The sequence below is a fragment of the Mya arenaria genome, chromosome 12 (assembly GCF_026914265.1).
Source record: "Mya arenaria isolate MELC-2E11 chromosome 12, ASM2691426v1".
Taxonomy (NCBI): domain Eukaryota; kingdom Metazoa; phylum Mollusca; class Bivalvia; order Myida; family Myidae; genus Mya; species Mya arenaria.
Window position 1 is genome coordinate 5,038,891 of NC_069133.1, and position 20,202 is coordinate 5,059,092.

A 20,202-nucleotide genomic window follows, 5' to 3' on the forward strand; every position below is an offset into this window, starting at 1 on the left:
CAAAAATGACGCTTTTTAATGTCTTCAAGCTGGTTACATGATCAATGTATGTATACCCCGATTAAATTTAAATACCCAAGAAATCAGCTGGCATTCCAAAGTTATAACGATAACCTGGTAAAATATTTGTACCATCAACAAATACGTCGAAACACTCCATCATGTACAATACCAACAAAAATATAAAAATCAGATAATATTTCGAAACTCCAAAACAGAAATCCGAAATTCCATGCATTACCAAGGTAACACAAACTTTGTAAGAAGTTCTTTATATGTCCAATTTTAAGAAAGACAATATTGTCACAACATATTCCTAGAGCCTTAATATATTTGAATGGCAAACGACTGAAGAAGAAGAAGAAGAAGAAGAAGAAGAAGAAGAAGAAGAAGAAGAAGAAGAAGAAGAAGAAGAAGAAGAAGAACAACAACAACAACAACAACAACAACAACAACAAGAAAAGAAAGAAGAAGAAGAAAAAGAAGAAGAGGAAAAGAAGTATTTATAAATTATATATAGTTACATACAATTATAAATGTAGCAAATGTTCACATTAGAACTACACTTCTAATCCCTTTTATTATATTTAAATATTGCATAAAAGCTCTATCATTTATTTCAATGTTATTAACAGTTTGGATAATAATTATAAAATGTATTTTTATATGAACTATTGTAGTATGTCAATTCTACATAACATTTATCAAAGATATTTTTCTTCATGAATATTCAGTGTTATTTCAATTTAGGGACTCGGATTCAATCTGTTAATCATATAATACGTATCTGCGCATATCGTCCATACACGCGATGTCAACTTGACATTAACTTTTGCTTTTCTTATTGGATCAAGCTCGACGCGGTGACAGCCTCACTGGTTCGTGTCAAATAGTTGGTTGAGATATTCCACAAGCAAGGATAGTGTGTATTATGGGCATAGTCGGTGTTTTGGTCCTCAAGGTGAGGATTCGAAGGAAAAGTCTTCCGGGGTATCGCCAATCAAGGACGGGAGCAATATAGGATAGATCGCCACAGTACATGCACCAGACGTTGTAATCACGAGGAAGTTCGCTTCTTATAACAGACGACTTCATCAAGATTTAAGAAGGTAAAGAGAACGTTATCTCATCTTAACTGTCTGACGGGCATGACACAGTTGTTTCTAACAGACAGATACTGAAATGCTTTAGACATCAATATCCTTTGAGGAAACCAGGTACTAACATTGAGAGGTCACAGAGAAGATGGTGGGAACCTCATTAAGTTGCTTCAGTACAGAAGTAAGGATACTGGGCTTTTATTTGACCATTTTCTGAAGAAGGAAACCACAAATAAGTGCACGTTCCCTGAAATTCAGAATGATTTTAATACATATGTGGAGAAATAATTGTCGACGATAATGTGAGAGACTGCAACAAAATCCCATGTTTTTGATTCATTGCAGACGAGGCTACAGACGGTACCACAATAGAACAAATTGTTATACATACTCGTGGTTTGTAAAATTCATCAAACGCGTCAACACGCATTGGCGTGTATAGCTGTATGTTGATTACACTATTACTGCTTTGTCGCTTATTTATGCACTGTGGTAGCTGTCAGTCACCATGACTATTATAGCATACAATTAATCGGATTATGTCAGGATGATCAAAATATTATTTTACGATTCACCTCATTCACACAAACAAACGTTGAATAATGTTGCCTCAGGTGGAAATAGTATATAAAGTAAACCTTAGATTGAAGGCGATTTAAACTCAAAGAACATAAGGTATTAAGTTGTTATTTACCAAAAGGAGGATATGCATACTCATAGATATAAGATGCAATATGAAAAGGCTAAGAAATGCAAAATGTCGGTAGCTGATCTAGAAATACTATACAGGAGATGCGACACAAACTCCTGTGAGGTGTCCATGACCATTTTGTCTTTGACACTAACTTTGTTCACAGAATTATTACGAAGTCGGAACAATCTCCAAAACAGAACGATGGCATAGAAATATAATCTGAAATGTTTTGCAAAATATGCCCGTTGGACAGAGACATAGCTATAGAAAGGGCTTACGACAACCTTTCGATTTTGAACATACAATTCTTTAAATTTCGAAGCATGCTTTCTGTCGATGTTTCAGCAAACAATAAGTGGTTATATTTTATATATGTTGTTCCCGAGACATACATGAAAAACATTCAAATATTCTTTGGAAGTGCAGACGAAGTTGCCCGAAATCTTACATACTAGTATATGAATGGAACCGTCATCATTGTTAATTTAACTTCGGTTGATATATTTAGAGATAAAAACTCTTTATTAACCTATCGTTATCTGTGGGAGTTGGATAATTATTGCTGGCAAGGATGCTTTAAAAGTTCCCATCAGAAACATGGCCAATGAAATCATACGCCATGGATCATTTCCAAACAGTCTTGAGCTACCACAAGTTACCCCTATGCTCAAGAAAGATGACCCCTTTATTGAAAAGAACTATAGTCTGTATTTTACCATCAATGTCAAAATACATGAACGGGTCATAAGTGAGAAACTGATTAGTCATTTTGATAACATTTTTCGTCCTTTTCTGGTAGCTTTCATAACATCATTTGAATGTCAAACTACCCTGTTAAGGCTGGTGGAAGATTTGAAAAAAAACCTTGATGAGAACAAACATGAAGGTGCAGTTCTATTGGACATCTCAAAAGCATTCGACTGCCTGTCCCATGATCTCATTTTAGACAAACTTAATGCATATGGTCTCTCAGCCCCAGCATGTGAACTTATGCACAGCTATCTGACAAACAGAAGACAACGTGTCAAACTTGGTCAAATCAACAGTGAGTGGGACTTCATCCTAAAAGGCGTGCCAAAAGCCTGATGATAAGGATCTATATTAGGGCCTCTAGTCTTCAACATCTTTCTCAATGACATATTGTATTTAATCAATAATGCAACTTTGTATAATTATTTTGACATTCTTTATGTTATCAAAGTTTGCAATTTAGCACCCAATATTTTTCCCGTATTATTCATTATTTTAAGATTATATATATTTATTTGTCTGAAACAATGCATTCGGAATACAGCACATTTTGACAATCATCAAAAGGAATGCAAACAATGTGGAGGAAATAACAATCTATAATGAAATGCATATATTTAAGGAATGCAGCATTTGATGTGCAGTTTAATACGAGATATACCATACGTTCAAATAGGCATTTTGGTTAATTAACCACAAACAATGTTTGTTACTCGGCAACACAAATCATCAAGAAGTTTTGTAGTATTTTATGTTGTTTGAATTATCCAATGTGACAGATAAACTGTCGTACTGTTGTACTTTGTCATTAAGGTAAAGTGTGTATATTGTATTAATATCGTCATATATTGGATACATTACAGAATAAATCTTAAGTATTCGTTTACTTGTTCTCAAACTTGCAATTCAGTGATGGGAGTTTTCATGCGTATAGAATGTTTTTCGTTGTATCTAAAGCCGTTCATATACCGCTGACTTCTTTTAAAAAAGGTTTAACAAAATGAATTAAGAATTTCATAAAATATTAGCATGTAGGATATTACGTTTATGAACACACACGCTTTCAATAGTGTATGGATAAAAACAAAGCGCAAGATTTATATTTGTTTTATTTAATATTTCAGAAAAACGGTTTCCAAATTCCAAATTAAATACTTGTAAAATTCAATTAATATCAGCGAAAAGCATCCATCTAGACGGTAGACACATTTAACAGATTTTGCATGTTTTGCTACAAAGGTCGACCGCCATTTTGGTATCAGTGCATACGTCATATCCGGTCGCCATAATTGTCTGACACGTTGGCTTGTCTTGACACGTTGCAGATGAAGAAGCTATGTGTGAAATAACGATATGAATGGTTATGAACCGGAAGCCATAAAGTTTACATTTATGGAATTTTATGTCCTAACTAGTATCAGTTGTATTTTGAGTACCAGCGAAAGCTGTGTCTTTGCACAGGTTAACGATTAAGAGATTCACTCACAGGATCTCCAAATGGTATATATAAACTATGTAGTGACTGACACACAAACGCTATATTTATTGACCAAGAAACACAAGCAATGGTCAATTTTGTAGTGACTTCCTTACCAGAGCAATGGTCGTTGCAGAGGTAGCTGTCGCAACATTCCCAGCAGGCACCGGAAGCAAGCCTCTTTCCTGTATCGCACAGCTGAATGAGGTGACAAAATGTTATCAGTATTATGCAATGTATTATAGTGGTCGATAAGTTATAAGAAAACTATATACTGTAGCTGTATTACTAATTACCGCTTTTGTAAAATTGTCATATTAATGTTTTATTGTTTACACTTTAAAACTTTTTTCAGTTTTAGTGTAATTTGAAGTAAGGTTTGGTTGTGAAATATAACCACCAAAAGCCAATAGTTGCAAATTATTTAAATAGCAACTATACCAATAAAAGACTAGGTAAATTTGGTAAACATTCTTCAAATTATAGCTACATTTGCTATAGAAACTGCATGACATTTTGGAGATTACGTTCTAGATTATTTTCTATTTACATTCTGGAGTACTTAAATCAAAAAGGAGTTGATATACCAACATATCTTTGCTTTGTATAAAAACAGATGTGAATATACTTACATTCTTTTCCAAGCACTTAGCGGTGTAGCCTTGGCCTTGGACTTCTTTAAACAAAGAGCAGACCTGAAATAGAAATGAACAAATCATTAAGCAAACTGACGTAAACCGACTCAGTCCGAAGTGAATTCCGAGTGACAATAAGTATACAGGAATGCTGGTATTTCGCAAATGTTTATTCATATCCATACTACAACTAGCATTCAAATGTTATGAAATAAAACAAATCCTATCAAATGATGCCGTAAATCGTGACATAATGTATTACATCATAACCAACGGCAGGGAAACTAAACGATGTCATAACTTTTCACAAACCTTAAAGCTGCACCCTCACAGATTGACATTTTTGACATTTTTTTTTTAATCTTGTCTCAGAATCAGCTGAGTTTTGCATCAACGCCTTCAATTCAGTCATATAAGATTACTCACAATAGAACATATTTTAATTGTTGGAAAAACGGCCGAAAATTCCAATATTGTTCAAGCGTTAGTAACACTTGTAATCTTGAACATCAATTTTCGACCATAATAGGAAACAATTTGATCCAATCTTTAGTCTGCCTTCTTATGTCACTGGTTACCAGACATTCACGCAAAATATGGCTCATTCTAGGTAAAAAATAATAAAAGAGGTCAAAACAGTCAATGTGTGAGCGTGCAGCTTTAACGAGTTAGACGAAATATAAAGTTATATTTTCATGACAGATAGTTTTTAATCTATATCAATATGTGTGTGTATTAAAATTACTTATTTAAAATCACATTAACACCCTAAAACTGTATCGCTATATGCTGATACATCGTGTGTGTGTGTTTACTATTGACGTTAACTTGATTGCAGACGCTGCATAACTCCGTACATTTGTCAAGGTAACCATTAAAATATGTATATCTTAGCCACTGTATGTTTAGTTCATGTTTTTTTTGTGTACTTAGTAATGCATTTGAACTTACAAGGGACAATTATAGCAGTCAAACTTGCCTTAGTCCTAACGAGAAACATACAGAAATCAAGAAAGACAGAGTACACATGCATTTAAACATTTTCATTAATACATATTCGGAGCGGTCAAATGCTGACCATGGAACAATAAGAGATACAAGAGTTTACCGGGGTCCTGGTTTGTATGTATACCATTAAACCACGACAATCACTTCAACTTACTCCATATTTTATACGTAGCTGATATGATGTTTGAAAAACGAGTTAAATACAATATATGAAGTAAGCATTTGGTACCATTGGTTGCTGGCAAACCGTGGGTTAAAATGTCCAAACAAACTGACCCAGGGTTGCCGACCGCGCTTAAAATAGCTGTTTATGCGTTAATCGGCCAATTAGCCATCAACGGTTGAAATAATGAAGATGCAACAGTGTCTTACCTCGCCTGCAGCACATCGGGTGTGGGTTTGTACCGCTCCGATCGTCTTCTCGTTGGTGTATGTGAAACATGTTGGCCCATGGATGGCTGTAATGATCCGCATTCATTTGCATAAAACTTTGATAAGTTGTCCACATGTTCACATGTTATCTTTTGGCTAACAGACTCATCAAAACGATTTGATTGGTAAGTAGTTATTATTGAATACATTTTGACCAATCAATAAACATTTTGGACTTTCGAAGCATAAACATCTATTTATATCGTTATTACAATGATTGTGAGACACAATACAAAAGTGTGTATTCAACTGTATTGTAAATTATATTTGCACGAGTGTATGGTTAAGTTTAGTAACCCTACTCGAGAGTGTATGTGGTTTTATAATGTGATTGACCGTGGAGTACCCGGAGGAAACCCACCTGGCCAGCTTGGCGACCAGCAATGAAACTCACATACCCCATATCAATGTGATGCACACATTTTGTGCGTTGAATGTACCAGGTATTAGGTATTATTACTGAAACTGCGCTATGCATATCGGAATTTTCATAACAGCTTTCAGCAAATGCCATCCACATTGAGCCATGTGATATACAAGCCACACATAGTTCAAAGGTCAACGTAAAACAAAAATGCTAACGAATTGATCAGGTATTAGAACGTTTGTCATAATTAGTGAGCTTTATTTTTAACAACGCGAAGACGTTTCCGAAAGACATCTGTTTATAGATGAACGGTTATAAGTTTGTTACATGCTTGTATAATAAAGAATAAGACGAAAATTAATAATATTTAAAAACTTTTATGTTTCAGTTTTAAAGAATATTCGGTAACCATGATAAGACGTGAAAGAGTTCAGAAATTATTGTAAAATGCTTATGTTTGATACAAGATGTCATACATAATTCTACTAGAATTGTTTTAGTAAGTGGGTCGAAGAACTGATTCAAACTTTGTAAAGATTATCTGGTGTTTTTCGTAAAAAAATAATAAGCTTAATAGCTTAACTTACGCGTTGTTGTCGGGGCTGGCGTCGTGGTTGTTGTTGTTGAGGTAGACGTGGGTGTGGTGGCGGCGGTTGTGGTCTGTGGGGTTTTGTTAACGGTGGTGGCGGTGACTGGCGCTGGGGTAGTTGTGGTGGTAGTGGTAGTTGTTGTGGTGGTTGTAGGCGTTGTAGAAGTTGTTGATGTTGTAGTGGTAGTCATTGGAGAGGCGGTGGACAGGGAAGGCGGGGTGAAAGGAGCTAAATAAAAAAACCGTTTTAAATCCCTATGTAAATTTTGCAGTTGAATACGTGTTCAGATTATCAATTTTGCATTTTGCGTGAAGTTAAATGAGATGGCGATTACTGCATTTTCCTTTATCATCCTGCTGTAAAGGTAACCGTTATGACAGCATGTACGTTTAATATCATTCTAGTTACTGACAAGTTATATCCCTTGGTCAAGAAGTATAAGTGGGACACGTTCAGTCATTGCCTAGTCAAATAACACATTAATAATGGTTCTCGTTACCTTGGACGCCAGCCTTATGGAGCTGTGAAGCAGGGGCAGCGAATATGTTCAGGCCACTTATGGACATGTTCACTAAGGTGTCGAGAGCATATTTCACATTCCCGCCCCCTATCAGCAGCTCCATAACTTTATTGGCGGGTGATGAATGGGGTTGTGCGCATGCGCAGGAACCTTTGTGCTGATTATTGACCGTTACAGAGGCGCCGGTATGGGGATGCCAGGAGACAGAGATGGAGTGTGTGACATGTAACTGTAGGTTAATATGCACGTTGACCGACCATTTATGCGTATTAGTGCTAACGTGGAACTCGAGTTTATGTTGGTTGGTGTTGTAGCTTAGTGACGTTCCCTGGTAACCCGGGAAGTTGCCACCGCTCGAGAAAAGATGGCAGTGGCCTTGGTGGTTGTGGTGGAAGTGGACGTTCATTGACGTTGTGAAGCCATGGTGGTGTTGGTTCAGATTGTTCATACAATGACCACCACCGCTGCCACTATTTCCTCCGCTGCTACTTCCGCTGCTTGTGCCTTGGTTGTGTGAGTTGTGACTGCTGTGGCTGCCGTGATGGTTCTGGTGGCTGTACTGGCAGTAACTGTGGTGACCGTGGTGACTATGGAAGTGACATGAGTGTCCATGACTGTGTCCATGACCGTGACCATCACGACGTTTCCTTGATGCCGTTTCCAACGTGACGTCACCAACGACGGAGAATACGGCGTCAGGCGTAATCAGCTCACCATTTGTGATTTCTTTAAAGTCGTAGTCGTACTGGTCCAAGTCTTCCACTGGCAATAAAAGCAAAACAGCGTAATCAATGAGTTCAGATAAGCAAGAAGTAAACATAGCGGCTGAAATGAAAATGGTAGAACTCCGAGAGACAAAACGTTAACAAATGTTATGGTAAGGTGATCGTGAGCATTATTTTAATGTATGGACACTCTCGTGACCCTTCATGTAGCGTGTATGCCCGTTTCAATTCCTTTTCAGCTCTATCAGGCTTTTAAGAGCATGCTTCAGTTTCATCCGAGGTTACCATAATTCGAGGGGTGAGCAAACATGATTTAAGTGACATTTAATAAAGAAGATAGAACCTTTTCGCTTTCACATCCTGATATTCAACAGTAATGGTTTAGGATGAACATAACGTGAGGTAAAACTATAAAAACATTCTTATTTAGATGCACACTATTTGGCTGTCAATATAAAGGTAAGATTTATATATGTTAAGGACTAAGTTAGTCCTTCCTGTAATGCTGTGACCTGCCCAAAACGGCCATCTGGTTGATGAACGAAGGGTATTGTTGGTTTATATTTGTTTTGGACAGCTCTGTTAATGAGTCGCTCAACTGGACTAGACTTCTAATTCGTCACCATTATATTTTCCGTAAATGCAGTTTTTAATTTTAAGAAATACCTCCGAATAAAGTAATAACAGTTAAACATATTTGATCAAATGTGATTCTCAGACTGAAAGAACCACGTTTTAATAACACACACGTAAATTTGAATTATTTATTGCAATTCAAATCATGTAAAACGGCTCAGTACGCCTACATGTTTTCCACTGAAAAGGAAACAAAACAGAATGTATTATGTTTCTTGTTCATTGTTTACAAAGAAAATCGGGTCATAAAGGGCGATATTGAACGAGACCGAACAACTGTACGTCTGTCTGTTTATCTTGACTAAACATTTGGCGGACAAGAGGCTGTACGATGCAGCTCGAGGCCCCACAATGTTTGTACTCTACACGTGAATACTTAAACTAGATCTTTCCGGGTTTATTCCGAGCGAACGATTCAAAAACGATCAACGTTCAATTGCTAAGAACTGAACAGACATGACGTCATCAATTGGTTCCCCGCCTGCTGAATACAGGTTACAATATAATACATTTAAGATAGGGGAAAACTCGTAATGATTGAAAATGACTTGCTTCACTTGCTCAGCCCATCTTAATCATTAAGAGTTTACCTAATGTGTTCTAACTGTGTATCTTGTATCTGTGTATTTGTACTCAGGTGAGGTTTTCAGAAGTACACTACTATTACCTAAAACCACCCATAGGAGCGAGTTAGCTCCTAGGAGTCTTTATGAATTGCCTGTGATTGTGTTTGTTTTGGTTTTAGTGTCTGTTTGACATTGACTGGTTACAGCAATGTAAACCCTTACGCTTTCATTAAGCATACAGTGAGGCATTGTTGTTGTGGGGTTTTTTTTGGTGTTTTTTCTGTTGTTTTTGTTTGTTTTAGGGGGGGGGGTGTTCTCATAAAAACATGATAACATATATCAAAGGTGTTTTTTCTACTGAAATGTTTAAAAGTTTTTAAATATGTTCGTGTAAGTTGAATATTTACCTGTTTGGTTACAACGGTTGCCAAGGAAACCTTCAGCGCACGTGCAGTAGTTCTCACCCGCACACTTCCCGCCATTAAGACACCACTCAGAGGGACAAAGACCTGAAATGGAAGCCATTTCGCACATAGCATGCAACACGTTCCATTGGAGCAAACATTGAAGTGTGCGCGTCTTATTGTAAGGCAGCATCAGAAGGTAAACTAAGATATCATATTACATGAAATAAGACATAAAGAAATAAGAATTCGGAAAAGAAAAGAAATAAAACATATTTTTTGACACAAAATGTTTTATTTAGCCTGAAGGTGTAACGCTATTGATAATAGAATCGATTAAGGCTGACTTATTGCTACATGCTTTTGTTATAGGCCTGTTGAGGCATGCAGTTTAGTCACGTTCCTGCAGTGAAAACTGGGAACACTTGAAAAATCTCCGTTTCCATATATATCGAAACCTTTTTTTATTTTAAAAATAATATTATACTGTGTATCATATCCTTTCGTTGGAAATCACATTTGATATGTAGCCAGCTGTTTCCCAATTCACTTACTTTCGGCATTACAGCCTATGAACTTGACTCTGAAGCACGGGTAGACGTTTTGTGTTTTCGGTGTGATCCTGAGGACTTGGGTCGTAATGGGGCGATCAAACGTCACTGTCTTCTCCGCCGAGTGGCCGTCCAACGCCGACATGCCCTGAATGCCAGAGAAGTTTGATAACAATGTATCAGAGTGGTGGTGTGTAAGCTTATTTATACTCGCACTCGGGCCTTGCCCATTCGGCTACTGCTCCGTTTAGATTGTTAGTCATTTTAGGTTTTTGGAGCATAGTGCAGAGACAGAATGTAACCCTGGTTAGAGCTACCCTGGTTCTTTAACGTGCACCAGTGTAAAGCACTGTCACACGGAACCCCCATTTAACGTCCCTCCCGGAAGACGATGAGTATTGTTTAGTGATGAGACGGGGAATCGAACCTGCGACCCCTGGATTGATAGTCAAGTGTGTTACCACTAGACCACGGACCCGCCACAGTGTATGCGTTGAAACGCCATATAAAGCGAAGTTTAATAAACATGCTATTAAATGCACCGATATGGTTCTTGTTAAATTCGTTGTGATTACGACAAATTATACCATTGATTGGAAAGCTATTACGAATTTGAGAAAAATGTGAGATATTTCACCTCTTCAAACAGAACCCAGGATTCCTGGTTGTCCCCCGGAAGTAGGTAGTGGAGGTCAAACGTTTCCAGGAAAGCCTTACGGTTGTAGTCAGTCGGTCTGTCACAGGCGGTGTAAGTGGTCTGGAACACTATGGCACTGAGGGCGGTAACTTCCGGGAAGTTTATCCGTATCTTGGGGTCAAGGTCATGGGGATCCGGGCACCAACCGATGTGCTCGCGGTCCGCAGGCGCTAGAATCAGAATATAGCAACCAATTTAAGCAGAATTGCCTTCAGGTTGTCGTAAATATCCACATTGAATACTTTATAAACGGCTTAGATAGATGTCTATAGTACCTGAATATTCCAGCAAACAATAAACCCAATGCTTTTTAGTACTAAGTGAAACTGGAATTAACATTGTACATGAAAAGGGTTGAGCAATTGTGAAAAGGCCATACAAACAAATAACTTTCTTATCACGTATTTGATGAAATAATTTACCTGCACAGTCCCTGTAGAAGATATCGCCTAGCTGATACTGTCTGTCGACTGTTGTTACACGCACAGTGCCATACCCGAGCTTAATGTGGCTTGGAACACAAGAGGCACCCAACAGCGCTAAAAAGGTTATACTTTGATTGCATTAAACCATCGATGAACAGGTCATGTTTTGATGGCCTTACATTTTCGAACATCATAGTGATAATTCTAAGTATGCGTACCACAGATTGATCATTATCAAACCTAGGATGTATGAAAATGATGGCCTTATCGCAGAGCTGAAATGATCATAGTGTGATTGCTTTAGAAAGGAGATAAAACGAGCATAGTTTGATCGACAGCATGAGCACCGAGCTAAAATAATCATAGTTTCATTGCCTTTGATATTTTCGTCGAAATTCTACGGTTGCCACGGAGACGCCCTAAGGCGACCGTGTGCCATTACTTCACAGATACGCAGCCGCAGATTTTTAGTCTCCACAACTTTAAAATTTGCGGTGCGGCACCCCTTACAATTGTGACTGCTTCGGTATATAACCGTAGAAATGCGGCGGCAGCCATATAACTGCGATTGGCCGTATATATTACAGACCCTACGGTCGCCGTGGCAAATGTGACTGAGGCATAAACGATTATTGTTTGATTGCCTTAGCACGTACAGAATTAATAGTTTCATGGCTCGACTCGGTCTTCTTGAATGTTATGTTCGTCTGTGATTCTGTATTTCTGTCTTGTCCGGTTTATTATGTTGATTTAATTAAAACTTGATAATTAAGAACAAAGGATTGTGATGCCGCCCTATCTACAAGCGTAGGTCAAAAACATCGCAAACTGAAGAATTGTTACTAATTATTATGTAATAGTTCAATGCGGTCGTAGATAAGGTTGTGCCTTAGAATGAGTTCAACTCCAGATGGGTCTCCTGACATTAACAAAGAGTTCAACTCCAGATGGGTCCCCTGACATTAACAGAGTTCAACTCCAGATGGGTCCCCTGACATTGACAAAGCGTTCAACTCCAGATGGGCCCCCTGACATTAACAAAGCGTTCAACTCCAGATGGGTCACCTGACATTAACAGAGTTCAACTCCAGATGGGTCCCCTGACATTAACAAAGAGTTTAACTCCAGATGGGTCTCCTGACATTAACAAAGCGTTCAACTCCAGATGGGTCTGCTGACATTAACAAAGAGTTCAACTCCAGATGGGTCTTCTGACATTAACAAAGAGTTCAACTCCAGATGGGTGTCCTGACATTAACAAAGAGTTCAACTCCAGATGGGTGTCCTGACATTAACAAAGAGTTCAACTCCAGATGGGTCTCCTGACATTAACAAAGCGTTCAACTCCAGATGGGTCTCCTGACATTAACAAAGAGTTCAACTCCAGATGGGTCTTCTGACATTAACAAAGAGTTCAACTCCAGATGGGTCTTCTGACATTAACAAAGAGTTCAACTCCAGATGGGTCTTCTGACATTAACAAAGAGTTCAACTCCAAATGGGTCTTCTGACATTAACAAAGAGTTCAACTCCAGATGGGTCTTCTGACATTAACAAAGAGTTCAACTCCAGATGGGTCTTCTGACATTAACAAAGAGTTCAACTCCAGATGGGTCTTCTGACATTAACAAAGAGTTCAACTCCAGATGGGTCTTCTGACATTAACAAAGAGTTCAACTCCAGATGGGTCTCCTGACATTAACAAAGAGTTCAACTCCAGATGGGTCTCCTGACATTAACAAAGAGTTCAACTCCAGATGGGTCTCCTGACATTAACAAAGAGTTCAACTCCAGATGGGTCTTCTGACATTAACAAAGAGTTCAACTCCAGATGGGTCTCCTGACATTAACAAAGAGTTCAACTCCAGATGGGTCTCCTGACATTAACAAAGAGTTCAACTCCAGACGGGTCTCCTGACATTAACAAAGAGTTCAACTCCAGACGGGTCTCCTGACATTAACAAAGAGTTCAACTCCAGATGGGTCTCCTGACATTAACAAAGAGTTCAACTCCAGATGGGTCTCCTGACATTAACAAAGCGTTCAACTCCAGATGGGTCTCCTGACATTAACAAAGAGTTCAACTCCAGATGGGTCTCCTGACATTAACAAAGAGTTCAACTCCAGATGGGTCTCCTGACATTGACAAAGCGTTCAACTCCACATGGGTCTCGTGACATTAACAAAGCGTTCAACTCCAGTTGGGTCTCCTGACATTAACAAAGAGTTCAACTCCAGATGGGTCTCCTGACAAAGAGTTCAACTCCAGATGGGTGTCCTGACATTGACAAAGAGTTCAACTCCAGATGGGTCTTCTGACATTGACAAAGAGTTCAACTCCAGATGGGTCTTCTGACATTGACAAAGCGTTCAACTCCAGATGGGTCTCCTGACATTGACAAAGCGTTTAACTCCAGATGGGTCTTCTGACATTGACAAAGAGTTCAACTCCAGATGGGTCTTCTGACATTGACAAAGAGTTCAACTCCAGATGGGTCTTCTGACATTGACAAAGAGTTCAACTCCAAATGGGTCTTCTGACATTAACAAAGAGTTCAACTCCAGATGGGTCTCCTGACATTAACAAAGAGTTCAACTCCAGACGGGTCTCCTAACATTAACAAAGAGTTCAACTCCAGACGGGTCTTCTGACATTAACAAAGCGTTCAACTCCAGACGGGTCTCCTGACATTAACAAAGAGTTCAACTCCAGACGGGTCTTCTGACATTAACAAAGAGTTCAACTCCAGATGGGTCTCCTGACATTAACAAAGCGTTCAACTCCAGACGGGTCTCCTGACATTAACAAAGAGTTCAACTCCAGACGGGTCTTCTGACATTAACAAAGAGTTCAACTCCAGATGGGTCTGCTGACATTAACAAAGCGTTCAACTTTTTATGTAGACATCAGTTATGACATTTCCTTTCTACGTATATATTTTATGCACTTGTGTTGTTGTTGATGCTGTGTTTTTGTTATTGTTGCTGCTGTTGTTATTGTTGTTGATCTTGTTGTTGTTGTTTTTGTTGTTGTTGTTAATGTTTTCCTTGCGTCCCAATGTCACAATCCATTGTTTTAAAGAAAAGGGTTATCTCATGTCCTATCTAAGCTCCATGCACTACTGAACTGTTACGATAACCATGGTACATATATGTGACTACTGGATGCCTGGTTACCCCATTCTGGTATCGTTGGAATGGGGTTTACGAGGAGAAACATAATACATAACATAGATGTCGAAACAAATATTTTAAATAAGCTTTTTATGGTTCTGAAAAATTGATAAATAAGTAGAAAAAAGAACCAAAACATTAACTGTAATACCTTAATCTAATCAGATCTTATGTATCCTATGACCCCTTCAAAAATATCTAAAACAGTCTTAGTCGTAAATTAAAATAATCTTATTTTCATCATTTGACGATTAATTTTAGCAAATATTAAAAGTAAACAATCAAGTGAGCAATTAGAAATCAACGTGTTCCTATTTGGGACATATACGAAAGTCAAATGGTATTCTAACGACTTGTACTAACTTTGATAATTGCAATAGTACTTTTTTCAGTTCATCCTTTATATGTCAATAATATTAGTCGCTCGCTGCATAGAATAGTTGTAATGTTGATATATGAAAACTTAACACACAAAAGAACACAAAAACTGTAAAGTTTACGTAAAATAACATATGTTATGTTCTAGTGTGTTCTATTTGGGACATGTGTATATAGAGAGAGATACGAAGATGATCATTAAATGAAACGTGGTTTGTCAGATATTAGCGAATGCGTCACCGTTATTGAGCAGCTCGGTTCATTTAGAGAGAGAAAGTATGAAATAAATATACCAAACAGCCCAGAAAATAGTAATCCGCTCAGCATACTTGCAACTCTTCTGTGCTGAAATAAGAAATTGTTACATATATATATTCTTAATTTGACCTTAATTGATAACGACCTATTCAGAGAGGTTCCGCTCGTTTGACTTTATGTTATGTAGATAAAGGATTCTAACGACAATGAGCATCTCAACATTTGTTTATGAAATTTCAGTCAGATCAAACATTATGCCATGATTTGTTGAAACTTATTAAGCCTTCTTAAGCCTATTTTTTTACTGTAACCTGATTTTGATAAATAAAAGTTTTTCATAATTATCAGACAGATAACTTCAATTTACAACAAAAATATGTTTTAACAGAATTAAGTAGTTTCGAGAAATTAGCCACAGATCTACGTATTTCAGATGGTCTAAAATGTTATGATATCTTAAATAAATAACTGTCTAACGGTATGCATTGTCCGACTTTCCATATTTCAATGAAATTAAGTAATTAGTTATTTGATTAATTATTTATGATTTCCTTACCTACAACTGATTGGGTTGTCAATTAATATACTGACCCAATTTGTATATTAGTTTTTGTTTCATTGTTAATTGTTACCATGTGCAAGATTAAAAATATGAATATAAATGCAATCAGATTTTAGCAACATATTTATCATTCTTTGCTGAAATTGATTGTTTTACTCACGTACATAAGCATAATCCATATAACAAATGGCAAATTCTCGATTAAAATAATTTGGTAAATCCCAGCTTTCATTGACTCAAATTTCAATACCGCTGATTGTGGTTTATATATATATATATATATATATATATATATATATATATATATATATATATATATATATATATATATATATATATATATATATTGTGATATAGCATAAGTTTAAAACCTTTCCCTCACCACTTAACATTCTCCATTTGTATAAGAGTTAATAAACGGACGAAAATAATGGTTCAAATATATCAATAATATATTCAAACGTGCAGGGTTTTTATAGTAACTAGTAAAGCCCAAATAGAGGATAATTGTTTGTTTCAATGCAATCGTACACTGAAACCAACATCTATTTCGTTTTTATTATATGCCTTAAAAGTGTCTAAATTGATATTTAATTGTATTTTTTTCAGCAAAGCGTGTCAAATTGAATGAGACCGTAATGTAATTTCGGAAATAATTAAGAACATATCCATGAGGCTCGAATTGTTTTTAGAATGGAACAAACATGAACACGTACAGTTTAAACCTTTCTGACGGTATGACACTATTTTGTGAAAGATTATTTAATTTATCATTTTACTCGAAATGGCTGCAACATAATATTTTTGAGTTGCCGCATAAACACGTCCCAAAAAATCAAAGTCAAATTTTCCAAAGATGCTACACTTGCTCACCAGGGCCAGGGGCAAATTTGCACCATGGTCATATGACCGGCATATAAGCGCAACGTTATACAGAACATGTTGAACATACTGTTGCAGCAGGATCTTACAAATGTTGATTAAAGTATTTGGAACGCTTATACAGTTCAACTTTGTAGAGAGAGTATAACAGATTTAATACATCCGGCTTCGCCAGTTTTAGAAAATCGTGACATTATTATATCAGTTTGACACACTATCATGCTCGTTTTACTTTAATAAATAAGTCTGTCATGATTGTTGGTCAAGGATGAATGGAACGTGACCACTACAGTTACTTGGTAATTGGACTGCATTTTTGGCCAGTCGAGCTACCTAATTCGAGCGATTGGTCCCTAGGGTGATTTTATGGACTGAGAATCATAAAAAAATGTGTTCTAGTACTCTATGATACACAATTAAACAAATAATCCACTTTTAGTCGAATATTTTTACATATTAAATATTTTAAAATTTCATGCAATCTTTATCATTTACAGTTACTGTGGCTTCCACTACATCCTTAAAACTGACCGTATATACTACAAAATGAGCTTTTAGAATAATTAAATTCCATTTTAAATCCATACCTAGAATATTTCTCCTGCATGGAGCGCTCACGATTTGGAATAGAAAATTATTTACGAGTAGGACTGATGAAGCAACTAAAGTGAAATGTTTCCCTGTTAAACTGGATGAAAACAGTCTGAACATTTCATGCGATATATGCGGAGATGGTCAATTGCAACATTCAAGGGCAATAACTCCAAAGTGAATGTTGCAATCCGAAAGGCTCAAACTTGGGCACTATATCATAACTTAAAATCACTATTAAAGTTAGTCAAGATGAGATATTGTTTTAAGTTTAGGGAGTCTAAACATGTAAGGTACGTTATTATTAAATGTTAAGGTTCTGTATGTAGTTCACGATAAACTCTCCATGTTTAAGATAGAGAATGCTATTTCAGACTGATATTTAAGTCTGAGTATTGTATACTTTTAAGCGTGAGTTTGGTTAAATAAGTCTACAAATCTTAACAGTCATGACACCAACATCAGCACCCTGGCAAAGTTATAGAAGAGAGACATAAATTATGAAGTTTGTTTGTTTATCAAATCAAAAGAAATAGTATGCCAACTTTGTTCATTTTGTAGCCAGAGACAATACACACGGGTAGTAAAAGCGAATATAGACTTTGGCATAGAAACACAGCGACAGTCAGACTTTAAAGTTCGCTTCATTTGGGATATTACTTTTGTGTAACTCATTTTATCTCTTTGTATTTACCTATTCAAAAAACAAAGCATCAGTTATAACAGTGCAAGTATCATTTGGTTTCTCACGGACCGCCCCGATTGGTCAGTGCTAGAGCGTCCGCTTTGGGTGCGGAAAGCCACGGATTCATACCCGACCGCATCATAATACATTATAATGGTTAGCACCCTTGCCCGCGTTTGGCATTCGAGGGAAGTATTGGAAAATTCGGAGTACTGTTTTAACCAAGACAAATGCTGCTTTATGATATTGCATCAGGATCTTGTTATTTCTCACTCCGTTTCTGGCAATTGCCGTCACTTTCTATATAATTTTAAATATGGCGATGCGGCGGAGTCAAGCCATAATGCAGCAAATAAGCGAGGGCAGACCTTCAAAAACAGAAACTTAATTCCTCACAGTTTACACCTACATTTGCTTCCAACATTGCTGTAATTGTTATACTCATTTCATACTTCATTATCTCGATGAAAATCAAGCAACGCTTCGAATGCTTTCTAATAGATATGTTAAGATAATGTGCCCATTGTCGTCGTAGAAATATTTAGAATCTCGGTTAATTATTCACTTAAGAACCCGATGATTCAAACGTTAAAGGGGCTGTACTCCGTATGATAAAATAGCGAAAAAAAAAAATTGTCGAAAACTGACATAAACTTGGCATCGATGTGTAAAATGCATTAAAACTTACTAACTTTAGTACCACACAGTTCACAATGTATTTAAGTTTAGCAGTAATTTCGTATTTTTCTATTAAAAAAGATTACTGGGTATGTCTACCAGGTAGAATTTATTCCTTATGCGTAATTGGCTAGTCGGTGTTATCATGTGATATTACTGAGGTAGGTGTATAGCTTAATTATGTCACCCAATTACAGTAAGCCGTCGTAGCTCGGTGGATATGACGCTGGACTTCAATTTTGGCGACACGGGTTCGAACCCGCTCTCCGAATCAATTTTGTTTTTATATTTTTGTACTTTTTTACATTTATGATATCAAAGCGTAACACATTCTTTTAGATAATTGTCCTGAGATTCGTTACAAAAAAACCTATTTTGGGTGCAAATCTGGTGTACAGTCCTTTTAAGGTATAGTTTAATAATTGCAGTTTGCGATAAGGCTTTCAACTGACAAGTTGGCTATTTAAAAGCGAATCAACCGGCGGTCGTTGGTTCGGGCCCAAAACCATACGCTTTTTTTTCTGGCAGGTTCGCTGTTATAATATGACACCTTAGTTTCATTTTATAAGCTGATTTAAAGAATAAACTGCGTGGTTATCGGGGTATGAACGCAGCTGGGCTGGTTAAAGTGTGTGGAGTCCGAACTCCACGCGTTCTTGAACCAGCCCAAATGCGTCCGTTTTCCCGATAATGGAATCAATCACCCAATGTTTAACTTATATTTACACCTATACATTATTATTTAATCAAGAATTGTTACAAAAATACTTCATTTCATTTAGAAAAAAATCTTACAGTAATAATTTCTCATCTATTTTATAATCAGAACGACCCGACCGTAACCGGAAACAGTCCACAATCATTCCAAATCACCTTTAAATGTAACATTGAAACACTTATCACAACAATACATTTAACACATCATAAATTAACACTTTTTATATGTTGATTTAAGTTTTTTGGGGGGCCTGCTGACACAATACAAACAATAACATGATAAACAATGTTCAATTAACGTGTATATTCATATGCGATGATTCACGATCCGAACATGTTAGGTTCATCGGAAAATATATTCGCAATTACCGAAAGGCAGTTCATCCTAGGAATTGTTCCAACGCAGAAACGCTGGCCCACTCATTTTTAAAATGTAAATAAAAAATAAAATAAGGTTTCGTGTTGGTTTTTCTAGAATATCAGGAACCTTTGTCCTTGGCATACAAGCCTGTTAAACATAAAATTATCTTCCCACATTCAAAAACCATCAATTTATCGAAGAATATCAAGTAGCTGATTCAATACGTTGGATAATAACCAAGTCATACTCCCATTACATATTTTAAACATCAAAACATGGTGAAGTACATTATCTTTTTTATAAATCATCTAAATCTTGTTTAAAATTAACTTTGTTTGC

The 20,202-nt window shown here is 36.8% G+C and overlaps 1 protein-coding gene across 1 annotated transcript; it reads right to left on the reverse strand.

Annotated features, from left to right (window-relative positions):
- Positions 1-1,260: 1,260 nt before the first annotated feature.
- Positions 1,261-15,502, reverse strand: LOC128211699 (uncharacterized). The gene is made up of 11 exons (XM_052916719.1): positions 15,423-15,502; positions 11,575-11,691; positions 11,093-11,322; positions 10,459-10,603; positions 9,908-10,009; positions 7,553-8,335; positions 7,051-7,281; positions 6,037-6,122; positions 4,654-4,716; positions 4,138-4,219; positions 1,261-1,313 (listed from the first exon to the last, which is right to left on the reverse strand). The coding sequence occupies exons 1-11, from the start codon at positions 15,454-15,456 to the stop codon at positions 1,261-1,263; spliced, it is 1,926 nt and encodes a 641-aa protein (XP_052772679.1). The 5' UTR covers positions 15,457-15,502.
- Positions 15,503-20,202: the final 4,700 nt, after the last annotated feature.